This window comes from Megalobrama amblycephala, linkage group LG21 (assembly GCF_018812025.1).
Source record: "Megalobrama amblycephala isolate DHTTF-2021 linkage group LG21, ASM1881202v1, whole genome shotgun sequence".
Lineage (NCBI taxonomy): Eukaryota > Metazoa > Chordata > Actinopteri > Cypriniformes > Xenocyprididae > Megalobrama > Megalobrama amblycephala.
In genome coordinates, this window is record NC_063064.1 from 3,446,696 (window position 1) to 3,461,853 (window position 15,158).

The following is a 15,158-nucleotide window of genomic DNA, read 5'->3' on the forward strand; positions in this document are numbered from 1 at the left end:
CAGAGATCGGATATGTATCGGATTTAAAACCACATTTCGAAGTGGCTCAGATCGGATACGAAAAAATCGGATCTCGTGTGGATTTTTGTGTTTACACGTGTGCAACTAATTTCGATCTGTGTCAGATGTGAGCAAAAGATCGGATTTTTTGTGGCAGTGTAAATGCAGCCAAAATTATTCATACCCTTGGTAAATATGACCAAAGCGCACTCCCTCACCAGAGTACTAATCACCCACACCTGTCACGCATCAGCTACATCATCACAGACACTACAAAAGACATAGCAGCACACACAGTCACTGTCCGGTCTTGTTAACGTATAGCCCTACCTACCTGCTATGCTTACCTCAAAGACTCATCTAACGACTACTTACCTGTCTCCAGCGTTCTCCACATCTCCTGTGAGTGTCTCTGTGTCTCATCTGCTCCACGTCTGCCTGCCATCCACGATCCCTGGGAAAGCAAGACAAGTATCAGTTCCACGATCACCATCTGCCACGAATTATACCTGCCTTCACTTACCTGCACTCTGCTTGCCGTCTTTGGTTGTTCAATAAACACAACTTGTATTATACCTGTGTCTCCGTCCCTTTCTGTATGTAACACTGTGGAAATAAATCTGCATCGTTAATACTTTTGATCTTTTATTTTAAAAAATATACAAAAATCCAACCTTTCATTGGAGAATAATTTTAAATTTTGCACAAATGTTTTTCTCTAATACACACTGCTCACAATTAATCATACCCTTTTATTAAATACTTTTTGCAACCTCCTTTTCCCAAGATAACAGCTCTGAGTCTTCTTCTATAATGCCTGATGAGTTTGGAGAACACCTGACAAGAGATCAGAGACCATTCCTTCATGCAGAATCTCTCCAGATCCTTCAGATTCCAGCTCCATGTTGGTGGTGCTTCTCTTATTTACTTAAATACATTTGTAGGCAATAAATGCATCGTTTTACAATATTTATGTAATACACCGACATGTGAATGTAGTAACAGATTTTTTTTTTTTTTTTTTAAAGATAAAAACCTGCTAATATTTGAGGATTATTTTTGTCAACCAGCATTGCCTGCCTTGTTAACATATTTCTGGCTAACATTACCTTGTTTAAAGGTCGCGTTGCAGTTGTTTTGAAGTATTTTTATGTTTTTAAACTTGTTAGTTAAGGGCAATCATGTCATGTTCACTATGGTTTCACAGGGACAGGAGACCTGCAGGTGACAATTGTCTTAAAAAAAACCCTACTGCAAACAAGTGAAATGTAAAATTTAATTAAGCGAATTTTATTTAAACTTGATGTTTACAATTCTTATGCACCTATTACTATATAAATTCATACACAATATATTCAATTCTAAAACAAAACATGATTATACACACACATTGACTTTTGCACTGATTCAGTACAATGGATTTATGAATTTCTAATAAACTGCATGTCAAGCATTTTGTCTGTCCTTTCCTACATGTTCTTGTAGTCTCCACTATGGTTTGCAGTGCTGCATGAGGATGATCCAGTTGTTCAGAGAAAGCAGTATGAATTCATGGTTTCCCCACTGACACGGAAAGGAGAAAATATGTTCTAGTCAGCAGGAGTGATCTAAATAGAACTAAAGATTGTGTGCTAAGTTGTGTTAAACATATACAGGTGTATCTGCCCTTTTTCACAAAAACCAACACTGGGAACTTTTATGTTTATTAAAGGTTTATTAAAAATAAGGAGCAAGGAAAAGCTTGCAAAATCCAAGGAGCAGAGACTGGCAGTGAGGGTGCAACATCATTGCATGGAGACTTCAGGATCTGAATCCCCTTCGTGCTTGTATTGAAAGCAAGATAAAAGGAGACAAAAACAGGAGAAATTAAATACAGTAATAGTATATAATATACAGTTTTGGTATTTAGTATGATTTCCCATTTAGCCTAGTATGATTTTTTTTTTCAAGCATTTTTTTTTTAATCTCACTTATAAGCTTCCCTCTCCCCATCAATAGAAAAATCAGCTGAGCTGACACATAATAGACAGTCAACAGAATCACAATGTATACATTCTCAAATATAAATTCTGAAATAAGTATTTTTTTTCTTTATTCCCAGGTGAAAAAAATACTGTAGTAATTTATAGTAAATACTATAGTGTTTTTGAACCATACTACAGTAAAGTACTTGAATTCATTTGTTGTGGTAATTCTATAGTTGCTGTAATAATATAACAACTATAGTAATATAAACAAATTACTTAATAGCCTACTGGACTAAGTTTTCTACAACTATAGGGTATATTATACTACAGTATACACTAGAGTTTACTGTAGTAAAAACTAAAGTATACTACAGTATTTATTATAGTTTATCAGTTCACTATGCAGTATGCTAATACTATATATAATATATACATTATACTACAATTTGCTACAGTATATGGTTCAAAAACACTATACTATATATTTACTGTAGTATTTCAACTGGGTTGTACATTTAATAAGGATATTCTCATTTTACCCACCACAAGCCCCAAAGTTATATTTAACCCCGTTTAGAAGCCTTTTTCTCTAATTACACAACGATGGATAAAACTGCATTAATAGTTTTTACAATAAATAAGCTGTTTTAATCTATTATCTAATCTACTATCTGATAACATCCCCTGAAACTATTTATTTAGTGAGCAATATCAGCTAGCAGGATTTAATACACAAGTTAATTTGATTCAGATGTACTGATAATGTAACATCTTAAAATTTAAACAGCTTACCTTTTAAAAATACATCACAAACGGACTGTTCTGCTGTAACTCTATGGCGCGGCTGCTACTTCCGGGAACTACTGAGAGGTTCCATGAGCCGCCATTGCTGTAAAAAAAACGTTCCATTGGAGTCTATGGAGTTGTCGCAACTCTCTCTCTATATGGCTCTGTGTGTCATTATCCATGGATTCGGTCTTAAAGGGAGTGTAGCCTATTAAATAAATGTATACATGGTAAATAACCAGAGATTCTGTACTATTTCAGAAAATGCATCATAGTGCCCCCTACCATATAACACTGAAAACACCAATAGCATGAAAATTCAGTCAATGGTGAGGAAAGAGTTAAATTCTTCAAATTTTGCAATTTATATTAAAGTAAATATGAATTGTATTTGTACCGAGTCAGTTAGTATTTTAAAATGTTTTGAACTTTTAGCTATTAAAGTTTCTTTACTTAATGGGTCTGACATGATGGTGGTCGGTTGTTACCGCCCGCCTTCAGCTTCAAGTGAGGCAATTTCATTGCTTACAGATATGTTGCACAGTTGGTCTAACTCTGATTTAGTTTTAATGGGAGATTTAAACTGGGACTGGTTGTCTCAGTCATCGGACTCATTTAAGGACATATGTAACTCCTTGTGTTTGGAACAATTGATAAGTTCACCAACTCGTCTAAATGGAAAGAGTATGAGCAAATCATCTTTGATTGATATTATTTTAACCAATATACCTCATGTTTTCTCTGCGATAGGAGTTTTTTGTAATGACCTTAGCGATCATTGTGCAATATCTTGTGTGAGAAATTTTAAGTTGCCTAAGAGTTCACCCAGATTTATATTTAAATGACAGTTCAACAATTTTAATGAACAAGCTTTTTTGCATGATGTGTATAATAGTGACTTACAGTTAGTTTCGTCTATACCTGATGTGGTTGATGCTTGGGATTATTTTAAATCTACCTTTCTTAAAATTTGTGATAAACATGCTCCTTTACGTAGATATCGAGTGAGTGGAAAAAATAATCCTTGGTTCAGTGAATCTGTTTCTAATCTTATTAAACAAAGAAATTTAGCCTGGTCCAAAGCAAATAAAAAAAAAAAAAAGTGATGAGGACTGGTCCAATTATAGATTTCTACGAAATAAGTGCACAAAATTGACAAAAAGTTCTAAAAGTCAATATTATCTTAATCTAATAATAAAATGAATGATCCTTCTAAATTTTGGAAATTAACAAAATCTCTTGTAGGGACAAATAAATCTACTGATTTTCCAAAAGTTTTAAAAGTGGACCGGAGATTAATTACAGACAAGGCTGATATTGTTAATATTTTTAATAATCATTTTGTTTCAGCTAGTTTGATAACAGGTACCAATAATTCGTTGATCACTGATGAACAGGAAATTGATGAGACGACAAATTATAATAAATCAGATTTATTTTCTTTTACCCCTATATTGTCCACCGAAGTTTATAAGTTACTTTCAAATTTAGACTGTAAGAAATCAAGTGGATTTGATAAAATTGAACCATTTTTTTTTTTAAATGTCTGCAGATATTATTGCTGAACCTATTGCATCAATTTTTAATTTGAGTCTATCCACAAATGTAATTCCAACATCTTGGAAATCAGCTATGGTTATGCCATTATTAAAAGGAGGAGATCCCTCTGATTTGAATAATTATCGCCCTATTTCTAAATTATCGGTTTTAGCAAAAGTTTTTGAATCTATAGTAAATGATCAAATGAAAGAATACCTTGCTAGTCGAAATATTTTAAACGCATTTCAGTCAGGATTTAGAGCGGGCCATAGTACGATAACAGCTACTACACTTGTTACTAATGATTTAATCACCGCTCTCGATGAGAGACAGCATTGTGCGGCCTTGTTTGTTGATTTGACAAAAGCGTTTGACTTAGTGAATCATTACTGTTGCAGAGGCTTAAAAGTATAGGCCTCTTTAACTCGGCCTTGAGTTGGTTTCAAAATTATTTATTTGATCGAACGCAATGTGTTGCTATAGATAATTATGTTTCATCCGTGTTAACAGTTGAGAAGGGTGTCCCGCAAGGTTCTTTACTGGCACCACTTCTTTTTTCTATTTTTATAAATGAATTAGGGCAGGGAATAAAATCCGCAAAGTTACACTTTTATGCTGACGATACAATAATTTATTCAGCTGCAGCCTCTCTTTCACAAGCTATTGAAATGTTACAGGATTCTTTTAATACTTTTCAGCAGAATTTACTCCAATTAAAATTAATTTTAAATGTGAATAAAACTAAGTACATTGTTTTTTCACGTGGTCGTTCCATGATCACTGCTCCGTCTATTATTACTGCTGATGACGTGCATATAGAGAGAGTAACAACCTACAAATATCTGGGAATATGGATAGATGAGAAGTTGGCATTTGATGTTCATATTGATTACTTAGTAAAAAGATTACAGCCAAGATTGGGCTAGATTTCGGCAAAAAAAATGTTTTTCCTTTGGAGCTAGAAAGAAAATTATTCACAGTACTTTTTTACCTATTTTAGATTATGGTGATATTATTTATATGCATGCTTCTATTGTCACAGACACGTCAGGTTCCAACCTCAACCAATCACAGCGCACACCATCTCCAGAGTACTGATCACCGCCACCTGCACCTCATCACCTCACTCATCAGCAGCACCATAAAGAGCACACACACACAGCACTCCATGTCCGGTCTCGTTCGCATATACTTCCTGTTATGCTTACCTCAAGGACTCCTCTTCGTATACTCACCTGTCTCCAGTGTGTCTCCCCTTCCCTCTGTGTACCTCGTCTACTGTGTGGGTGTGCTCCAGTCAGCTCCAAGTATCTCCAGCGATCTCCAAGCTCCAGCGTATATCTCCCTGCAACGAAAAGGACAGTAACTATTCCTCATATCACCTTCTGAACATCATCTGCATCCATTCTACTCACCTGTTTGATATCTCATGCTCTACTGTGGTCAATAAACTACCGATACCTGTTTACATCTGTGTCTGCCTCCTGTGTACCGTAACATCTATATATTTATTAAAAAGATTAGATTGCATTTATCATGCTGCGTTGCGTTTTATAACAAATGCTTGTTCACGTACACATCATTGTTTGTTATATAACCGTGTAGGCTGGACCTCTTTACGTCAAAGAAGGAAATCACATATATTAGTATTTACAGTAAAGGCATTGTTGGGTATGCTGCCAATTTACATTACTAGGCTTTTATGCCTGTATAAAAAGAACTATAGCACTAGATCATCAATTGGCATTAAATTAGAAGTACCTAGGATACACTCAGAACATGGAAAATCAGCTTTCTCCTACTTTGCTCCTTGGCTGTGGAATGAATTTCAAATTAATGCTCAATTAGAAAGAATTCCTTCTTTGAATGTGTTTAAAAATATATTGCGATGTAAAATGAATGAAGTGTGTGGCTGTTTTAATTAATTTCGGTGATATATGATAAATGTTATTGTATTTACCTTGTCTGTTTAGAATTTGTTATATGTGTTTTGTAATTATGTGAAAATTTAATACGGCCATCTTGGCCAGGACTCCCTGGAAGAAGAGATTTCTTTTTATCTCAATGGGACCTTCCTGGAAAAATAAAGGTTAAATAAATAAAAAAAAATAAAAATGTACGCTACCAGTGGACTAGTCTACACAAAAATTCAGATACTGAGAATTAGGATCATATCTGTTTTCTATATAAGTCATTATTTTCAAACAATGTACGTTTATAAGACAGTATGTAAAACTATGTGGGGAAAAAGTATTTAATAGGCTACTAAATCAAAAGATTAAACAACTACAAGCCAAGTGTACTTAGAATACTCAATTATACTTTTAAGTATATCTCAATCAAAAGATTAAGTAAAAGTATAGGCCAAATATACTTAGACTTTTCTGTCAGTATAAGTCAAGTATACTTAAGTGCAATTTTAACTATATTTCTGAGAAGTATATAAAAAGTAGACAAAGTATACTTTCTTATTTTTAGTTTAAAAGAAGCATCCTAATAGCACACTTGAATAAACTACTTTTTCGTAAGGGACACAGTGAATAAGAACCAGATTTTTGAGGCCATACTCCTCCTTCAGCATTTTTTGGACCCCATTGTTAATCCCTGTCATAACAGAGGCATTGTCAGTCCTATCCCCAGGACTTTTTCTTTTTTAAGACAACACTTCATGAGGAAAGCCACAACAGCACGGGCTATAGATTTGGCATCTCCTCCCTCCAACTCAAGAAATGTTGATACAATTGTCTGCTTGGTGTCACTAAAGTATCTTATCACAACCCCCATGCCCATAGAAACACTTACCTCCGTGGACGCATCGAGGGGCGGCTTCCTGCATGCGCGATTCAGGGCTTGACATATCAGTATTCACAAAAAGCTTAAGGCTAAAAGTTGTTCCTAATGCAGAAATTTAGGAGCAACTCTTAAAAAATTGGGGACGTCGTTCCTAATTTTAGGACTCGTACATTTTTAATCCAAGACTAAAAGGCCCTGATATACTCACGTTGAAGTTCTTTTTTGTTCTTCGTTTAGTAGGGTTGTGAATCGTCACTGGTCTCACGATTTGATTCGATCGATTACGATTATCATGTCAAAGATTCGATTCAATTCCAAGATTCCGATGCATCAATGCGTTGCATCCTCAATTTTCAATATTACTGCACACACTCATGCGCACATGCTCTCTCAGCGTGTGTGCGAGCAATGGTGCATGTATGTGTGATAAAGCATGTATGTGTGTGTGAGAGAGCGCATGCGTGTGAGTGACCGTGTGAGTATGTGTGTGTAAGAGTAAGTGTTTGTGTGCAAGCATGTGAGCAATGGTGCCAGTGTGTGTGTGACAGAGAGTGTGTGTGCGCGAGTGTGTGTGTGAGAGAGCATGTGCATGCGAGTGTGTGTGAGCGTGTGTGTGCGAACAATGGTGCAAGTGTGTATGTGTAAGAAAGCGCATGCTTGTGTGTGTGCGTGAGTGTGAGAGTGAGCACGTGCATGCGAGTGTATGTGTGTGTGTGTGTGTGTGTGTGTGTTTGTGCGAGCGTGTGCATAAGAGTGTGCGAGCGAGCGAGCACGTGTGAGTGTGTGTGACAGATCATGTGTGCGTGAGCGTACGCGGGTGTGTGCAGCAATATTGAAAATTGAGGAAGTAACGCATTGATGCATCGCGATGCGTGGAATCGAATCGAATCATTGACATGATAACCGTAATCAAATCAAATCATGAGACCAGTGACGATTCACACACCTACTAAACAAAGAACAAAAAAGAACTTCAACGTGAGTATATCAGGGCCTTTTAGTCTTAGATTAAAAATGTCCTAAAATGAATTTGCTCCTAAATTTCCACATCAGGAACAACTTTTAGCCCTAAGCTTTTTGTGAATACAGATATGTCCAGCCCTGACTTTATGTTTCAATGCTATATAAATGCTTCCTTCCTTCCTACCCAGGGTGATGTCGCCACTTCATGGTGGGTGCTTCACTAAGGGCTTGAGGGTTGATATTTTCAAGGGATTGTACACGTTTCGTAGACGTGCCAGCCTTTCCTCACATAATAAGGCCTTGTGTCCCCTTTTGTTCAAAGGACCAGACCCAGGTTTGGGGTAAGATGGTTTCACAGTGCTGTCCTTCGGCTCATGCCGCAGATGGTCATGAGTCCCGTTATGGTTGTTGTGGCGACCCTCTAAGATCCATTTATGCTGCATGGCTTCCTGTGGTGTCATACGCATCTTGGGGTCCAACCTAGAAAGGTTAGTAATACATGATCAGTACATTTACATTCATCAGATACACAAATGTCTTGTATAGTAATCAAAATGAACATACGTCAGGCAGCGCTGCATGAAATCCAAAAAGGAAGGATCGGTGGTTCCCAGAATATTGACCAGAGGTCTGGATTTGGGGTGTCTGATGCCTGCGTGTTTGGCTACAGTCTTGTTTTTCCACTTGCCAGCTTTAATAGAACAAAATACACAATACCAGTTCAGCACAAATGACGCAGAATCAAAAACAACTGGAAAATCACATCATGTCTGTGTGTTTTGAACTCACCAAAGAACGCAGTCCAAAATTCCGATTTTTCTGTTACATCAATAGAAGGCATTCCAAGCACCTAAACGGTAAAACACAATCAATATAAACTCAGACATTAAATGAATATTCATGTTTCTGAAAGCAGGCTTCCACTGCCATTTACCTGTATTATACAGGACAGCTGATCAAGCTCATTTCTGCCGGTGAAGATGGGATGCCCAGTGTGGAGTTCTGCTAGGACACAGCCAAAGCTCCACATATCTATGGCAGTGCCATAGTGCTGACGTAGCAGCAACTCAGGTGCACGGTACCACCGAGTTCCTATGTAGCCGAAAACTACAGTGGACGAAGAGATAAAGAAAAAGTCATGAAAATGCAAGAAAAAAGAACCTCATATCTCACACATACTGAAACACTTGTTCTCTCACATTTAAAGCACCTAAAGCTTAACTCACCTTGCTCATCTTCATAGCAGCCGCATCCAAAATCAGCCACCTTGATGTCAGAGTGCTCTTCGTCAATCGCCAGGATGTTTTCCTATACAGAGCAATAGCATTATAGAGCAAATTGTTTCACTGCAGATCTTCCAACAGTGCATCAGACCAAAAACAAACAAATCTGAATACTTATGAGAATGTAAAATTAAAAGGATGTCGAGTGTTAGTCAAACTTACAGGCTTGAGGTCAGCATGTATGATCTTCTCATCGTGAAGCGCCTGCAAGCACTTCAGCAACGAGCGGGCATAACGGCGGACCAGATTCTTGGAAAGGCCCTGGCGGTGTCGCTTTTTAAGAATCTCATTCAGGTTTGATCTATGCAGAGACAAAAACACTTTTTTTTTTTAGAAGCTGATTAAGATCTGACTTTCTGCTACATGTGCCAACATTTTAAAAAGTTGATTGTCCTGCAGCTAGAAACTGCTGAAACTCACCCCAGAAGCTCAAAGGCGATGCAGAGATGTCTGCGAAAGATGAAGTGGTCTTTCATTTGGACGCTCTTGGTGCTGGAGTCTTTGTCTTTCTTGAGCAGAGCCTCCAAAATCTTGACCTCTGTCATGGAAGTTTGATCATCTTTCCTGTTACACGAACAGAGACATACTGGGTTAAACCTGGAGAGTTCCATCCAAACAGCAGCAACTCTTTTGTGTTCTCTGTTTTAAGTCCATTTAAAATTAAACCTATTTAGTAAACCAAATACAAATAATTAAGAATTCCATTCAAATTATGGAATGTAATAGACTTACATTCTGCGCAGTATTTTAATTGCAACCATCTCATTGGTCTTGTGGTCCCGACATTTTATCACCTGACCAAATGCGCCTTGACCCATCACTTCAAGCACCTCATATCGGTAGGCAATGTGATCATGAGCAACCTGTGAACAACACAAAAGAAACATTTATATCCAAAATCAAAAGCTCACAGCTGCTTGTAATACTTTGTAATATTGTTGTGTGATTTTAAGTATGATTGTAAAACAACTTCAAATCAAATCAATAGCTGCGTCTCATTTTGAAGGCTGCGTCCTCCGGAGGTCGCATTTGAAGGCTGCATATGTCATCAAGGCCTTCTCATTTAAAAAGAGTAACCGTTAGATTGCAAAGAAAGAAAGAAATTACAGTATTTTACACCTCACAAGGAATAACAGTTAATTTTATTACGGTTACTTTTCTTAAATAAGAATCCATGATGACGTATGCAGCCTTCAAATGTGACCTCCGAAGGAAGCAGCCTCCGAAATGAGACACAGCTAATATCTCATGTACACGATCAATTATTTGTTTGGTGAGAAGTCGTGAAAAAACAGGATGGCTGCAGCCTGCATTATCTCTTACCTACATGTTCATTTGTTTGAACTTGTTCATCTTAGCTAAAAGACGCTGGCTAGGAATTGTTTTTCTTTGTGCAAGCTTTGAGATTATTACAAGTGTGCTCAAATATTTAAATATTTATGTCCAAATATTTATTTATGTGCCCAGGAGCTGTGTAATGACTGGGATAATGTACATCCACACAGTTAACTTTTTAATAATCACTAACATCTAGCTGGCTGCGCATTATCCCCTACCTAATATGTTGAACATGTAACATTAATAAAAACAAATACCATAATATAACGGTCTTTCTCATCATCATATTTTCGGATCTTCATAGCTTTTAAGCCGAGGTACCAGATCTCTGTGTATCCCAGAATCTCCTTCTGCTCAAACTCAGTCAATCTGGTGCCATATTTTTTCAATGCCTCTGACAAAGTAAGGTGACAAAAACATAATCACGGAAAAAACACAGACAAGATTCTATCGTGTTTATCACATTAGTACACAGCTGTACACTCTTTAAATAAACCTTATTGAAATACATATGAACTGGTGAAACATCTGATACCTGGGCCATCAAGAGGTTCCTTCTTTTTTGGGTGCTTTTGCACCTTTCCAGAGACACCCTTTAAACCATTTTGCTTCAAAGTGCCTGGCTTCTCCTCCTGCTGAATAATAATAATAAAGAAAAAATGTAATTAAAGTGCTCTACTTTTTCATATTTTGTAAGTACATTAACTAAGGCTTTCTATGGAGTTAATGTATCTCACTAGAATGTCTTATCTAATGAATTGAATGATCTATGACTGTATTATTGTTGGCAGGCAGGAATTCGAATCTATTGTGTGCTTTAAATAATTGCAAAAGAACTCACAGAGACACTCCCATGAGAGATGTATGGGAGTTTGGGCTGAGGCTCGGAGGGACGGTTTAACAATCGTCCATTGTGTTGGGGGGCTTGATTGCCTGCACAGCCAGTGGAGGAAAAAGTGATGGGCTCACCTAAAGAAGAGGAGAAAACCAAGGTTAGCCACAATAACACATATAAAGAAGTAATAAAAAAGTGGTCAGATTAGTACACATTACCCAAAGTGTGTTGATTACATTACTACCTACAATTTTTTGTGATTTGTAATCAATAACAGACTAAAATTTGATTTCCCAGCACTGGTCATGACATACATAATACTGTTTCCAGGTCCAAGCCTCTAGTACTTGCTTCAACTGAGAATAATATTTTATTAGCCGTTTATGAGCACTATTTATTCATATCAAACATTTAAAATAAGCTCTTAAACTCGTGGTGTGCATTACACTCTAGCAACCATCCTGAGGGACTCACACCCTTCATTACTTTTAAAACCGATTCAAACATAAAACTACTTCAAATGTGAATCCTTTAAACTTCAAGCTTTTAAAACTTTTTTAAAATCTCTTTCTCTCTCTATATAATTATATATATATATGTATATAAAACTATTTCACACGTACAGCTTTAACCATTACTTAAAACTTTAAGACTAGTTTTTCTCAAGCCAACATCAAAGTTGTTCATTCACAACATGTACTCATCTAGTTGTTCATTAAACTGTTTCAGAGTAAATAACATTATAAACCTGATGTATTGGTCGGGCCCACTGCTTCCTCACGTCCGGCCTCTGCTTCTCTTTTTGTACGTTGGCCGGTGGCCGAGGAACGTACGTTTTCTTCAGTGGTTCACTCATTTTATCGAATGGTTGAGTAAAACAAGTGAAGTCGCTGAAGACGGACTGGTAACGTATGTTTCACAGAATCGTCGCTAACGGTTGGTAGTTGTTAACGATTTTGAAGGGTTGTCAGAAATGTCTGTAAAGACTGATCTGTCTGTGAAAACCGAACTAACGTTACCAGTAAAGACTTATCAGAAATGTCTTTAAAGACTTGTGTATCGTCAGTATATAAAGACTGATGTGAAATCGTCGATAAACACTTAACTGTACTGCAAGCATAGACTGTTCTGAATCGTCTGTGGAGACCTGTGAGAGAAGCGTACTTTAATAGCGCTAATAGCGTCGACGTCACAGTGAGCACTGTTCTAAGTTCTAAGTGACGCAAATCTGGAGCTGATGCAAAGAGTTAAAGAGAAACATACAGGTATATTTTATTTTTATATATATATATACAGTTGCAAGAAAAAGTATGTGAACCACTTGCAGAATTTTTTAACAAAATAAGAGAGATCATACAAAATGCATGTTATTTTTTATTTAGTACTGTCCTGAGTAAGATATTTTACATAAAAAATGTCATAAAAGAACGACTGTTTTTTTTTTTGTTGTGTGATGGTTGTTCATGAGTCCCTTGTTTGTTAAAGCTGCTGTAGGGAGTTTTTAGAAAACATTGACTTAGCCTGAAAATTTGAACAAGCACAACTCACAGGTCACTCCCCCTTGCTCTCTGCTGCGCTACAGCCCTCCCTCCACAGCTCCTCCCCATCACAACGGAGCCTGCCGTGAACGCGCAGGCTAGTAAGGCGGATAAACAGTTATGGCACATTCACTGGTACAGACGAAACATCATCAATATGATTTACATTGACTATGGCCTGCCCATACTTTGACTACAAACTTGGTCCTCAAAACATTACGTATTTTGCAATACATGTAATGTAAATATATGACGTTGCACTATTTATATAAGTAATAAATAGCTAGTATGATAATATAACGGTAACTAACGTTACAGTATGCAAGTAATTATTCTATCGATATGTAATGCTAAATAAGGTTTGCTAGTACATTATTTCAGCAACATGACAAGCCAGTGAATTAGTAGGTTTCAATAGTTGCTTTGCACAGCGCGTGACATTTTATCTGTATGATATGCGGCTAGAGTTTTGACACTGAGTCAATGGGCTCCGACGAGGAATTCACACCCACAGCGACTTCGAGGAGTCAACGGGCGGGGAGAAGAGGAAGCATCAGGCAGGGGACGGGCAGGCCTGTTTTGAAATTATCTTAGTTGTGTAGTTCTTAAAAAATGAAACAAATCAAGCAGGGATACTTACTTGTCGAGCAGAAATGTCTCTGCATCGGTTTTTAATCCTTTCAGGACAACGTAGCTCCCTCCACCTCGGAAAAGCCGCTCCGATATTTACCCTCGTTTTATTTCGGGCTCCATCTAATTCTTTCTTTTTGGCTTTTTTATCATCGTCATCTGTCTTTTTCCGTTTACCCGTCTTTATTTTATGAGCAGGTGCCACTCGAGGAATTCGCAGTTTGGATAGTTTTTCCGCCATAAGCAAAGCTGCGGCACACCGGTAATCTTGAATTTGAACTCCTGTATGCGCTGGCGCTGTGCATGAGAGGGGTGAGATCAGCGCGCACGCGAGCTTGATTGACACTGCTAAGACACTCCTCCTGGCTCTGATTGGTTGTTTCTTACCGGGAGCGGTGTATTTCTGCAAATGGCAATAGGACCACTGGGAGGAGCCAGAGGAGCTTGATTTTTTCACAGATTATCTGTCTCATATTCTATTGTCAGGACATAATGACAGGTTTAACAAATATGTAAAAAATACATTTTTACAAAAGTTACCTACTGCAGCTTTAAAATGAGCTCTGTTCTTCAGAAAAATCCTCCAGGTTCCAAAAATTCTTCAGTTTTCCAGCATCTTTTGCATAGCCTATTTGAACCCTTTCCAGCAGTGACTGAATAATTTTGAGATCCATCTTTTCACATGGAGGACAGCTGAGGGACTCAAACACAACTATTAAAAAAAGGTTCAAACATTCACTGATGCTCCAGAAAAAACAAAAAACAAAAAAAAAAACATGATGCATTAAGAGCCCCGGGGGGGTGAAAACTTTTGAACAGGACGAAGAGGTCCAGATTTTTCTTATTTCACTTGAATATCATTTTTTTTTTTTCATTTAGTACTGCCCTTCGGAAGCAACAGAAGATACTTGCATGTTTCCCGGGAGATAAAAAATTAAATACAATTTACCTTGATCTTCAAATTCCAAATGTTTTGAAAATTTGGACCTCTTCATCCTGTTCAAAAGTTTTCACCCCCTGACTCTTAGTGCATCATGTTTCCTTCTGAAGCATCAGTGAATGTTTGAACCTTTTCGAATAGTTGTGTTTGAGTCCCTCAGTTCTCCTCAGTGTGAAAAGATGGATCTCAAAATCATTCAGTCACTGCTGTAAAGGATTCAAATATGCAAAAAATGCTGGAAAACTGAAGAATCTGCAGGACCTGGAGATTTTTTCTGAAGAACAGAGCTCAGTTTAACTGCTCAGGACAAACAAGAGACTCATGAACAACCATCACACAACAAAAAAACAGTCGTAGATCATCCAGGTAACCACACACAGTATTGAGAATCAATGGTTCACATACTTTTAATGGGGTTATTTTAATAAATTCAGCTATTTTTTTTGTCTTGTGGATTATATGTAAACATCTTTTATGTAAAATATCTTACTCAGGACAGTACTAAATAAAAAATAACATGCATTTTGTATTATCTCCCTTATTTTG

At 37.2% G+C, this 15,158-nt stretch overlaps 1 protein-coding gene and 1 long non-coding RNA gene across 3 annotated transcripts; both read right to left on the reverse strand.

Annotated features, from left to right (window-relative positions):
- Positions 1-1,694: 1,694 nt before the first annotated feature.
- On the reverse strand, positions 1,695-7,263 carry LOC125257154. The gene is made up of 2 exons (XR_007182254.1): positions 2,760-7,263; positions 1,695-1,823 (listed from the first exon to the last, which is right to left on the reverse strand). It is a non-coding gene; the product is annotated as an uncharacterized LOC125257154 (long non-coding RNA).
- An 871-nt stretch (positions 7,264-8,134) lies between these two features.
- On the reverse strand, positions 8,135-13,741 carry LOC125256723 (dual specificity tyrosine-phosphorylation-regulated kinase 4-like). 2 transcript variants are annotated; one of them, XM_048172929.1, is made up of 12 exons: positions 13,683-13,741; positions 11,511-11,638; positions 11,205-11,301; positions 10,927-11,063; positions 10,064-10,194; positions 9,752-9,895; positions 9,494-9,632; positions 9,275-9,356; positions 8,983-9,155; positions 8,838-8,898; positions 8,613-8,739; positions 8,135-8,528 (listed from the first exon to the last, which is right to left on the reverse strand). In XM_048172929.1, exons 1-12 carry the CDS (start codon positions 13,705-13,707, stop codon positions 8,252-8,254), a joined length of 1,521 nt encoding a protein of 506 aa, XP_048028886.1. In that variant the 5' UTR covers positions 13,708-13,741; the 3' UTR covers positions 8,135-8,251. The 2 variants fall into 2 exon arrangements, with proteins under 2 accessions (XP_048028886.1, XP_048028885.1); XM_048172928.1 differs by having other exon boundaries at positions 8,136-8,528; positions 11,205-11,304.
- Between the last annotated feature and the right edge of the window lie 1,417 nt (positions 13,742-15,158).

What these genes read in the sequence shown, in the direction of transcription:
- LOC125256723 (XM_048172928.1), bottom strand. Translation starts at nt 13,707, where the DNA reads ATGCAGAGACATTTCTGCTCGACAA. An exon ending in GAGACATTTCTGCTCGACAA is followed by an intron (nt 11,639 to 13,682) that starts GTAAGTATCCCT and finishes CCTCTTCTTTAG; the next exon opens with GTGAGCCCATCACTTTTTCC. An exon ending in TACATGCTGACCTCAAGCCT is followed by an intron (nt 9,357 to 9,493) that starts GTAAGTTTGACT and finishes TGCTCTGTATAG; the next exon opens with GAAAACATCCTGGCGATTGA.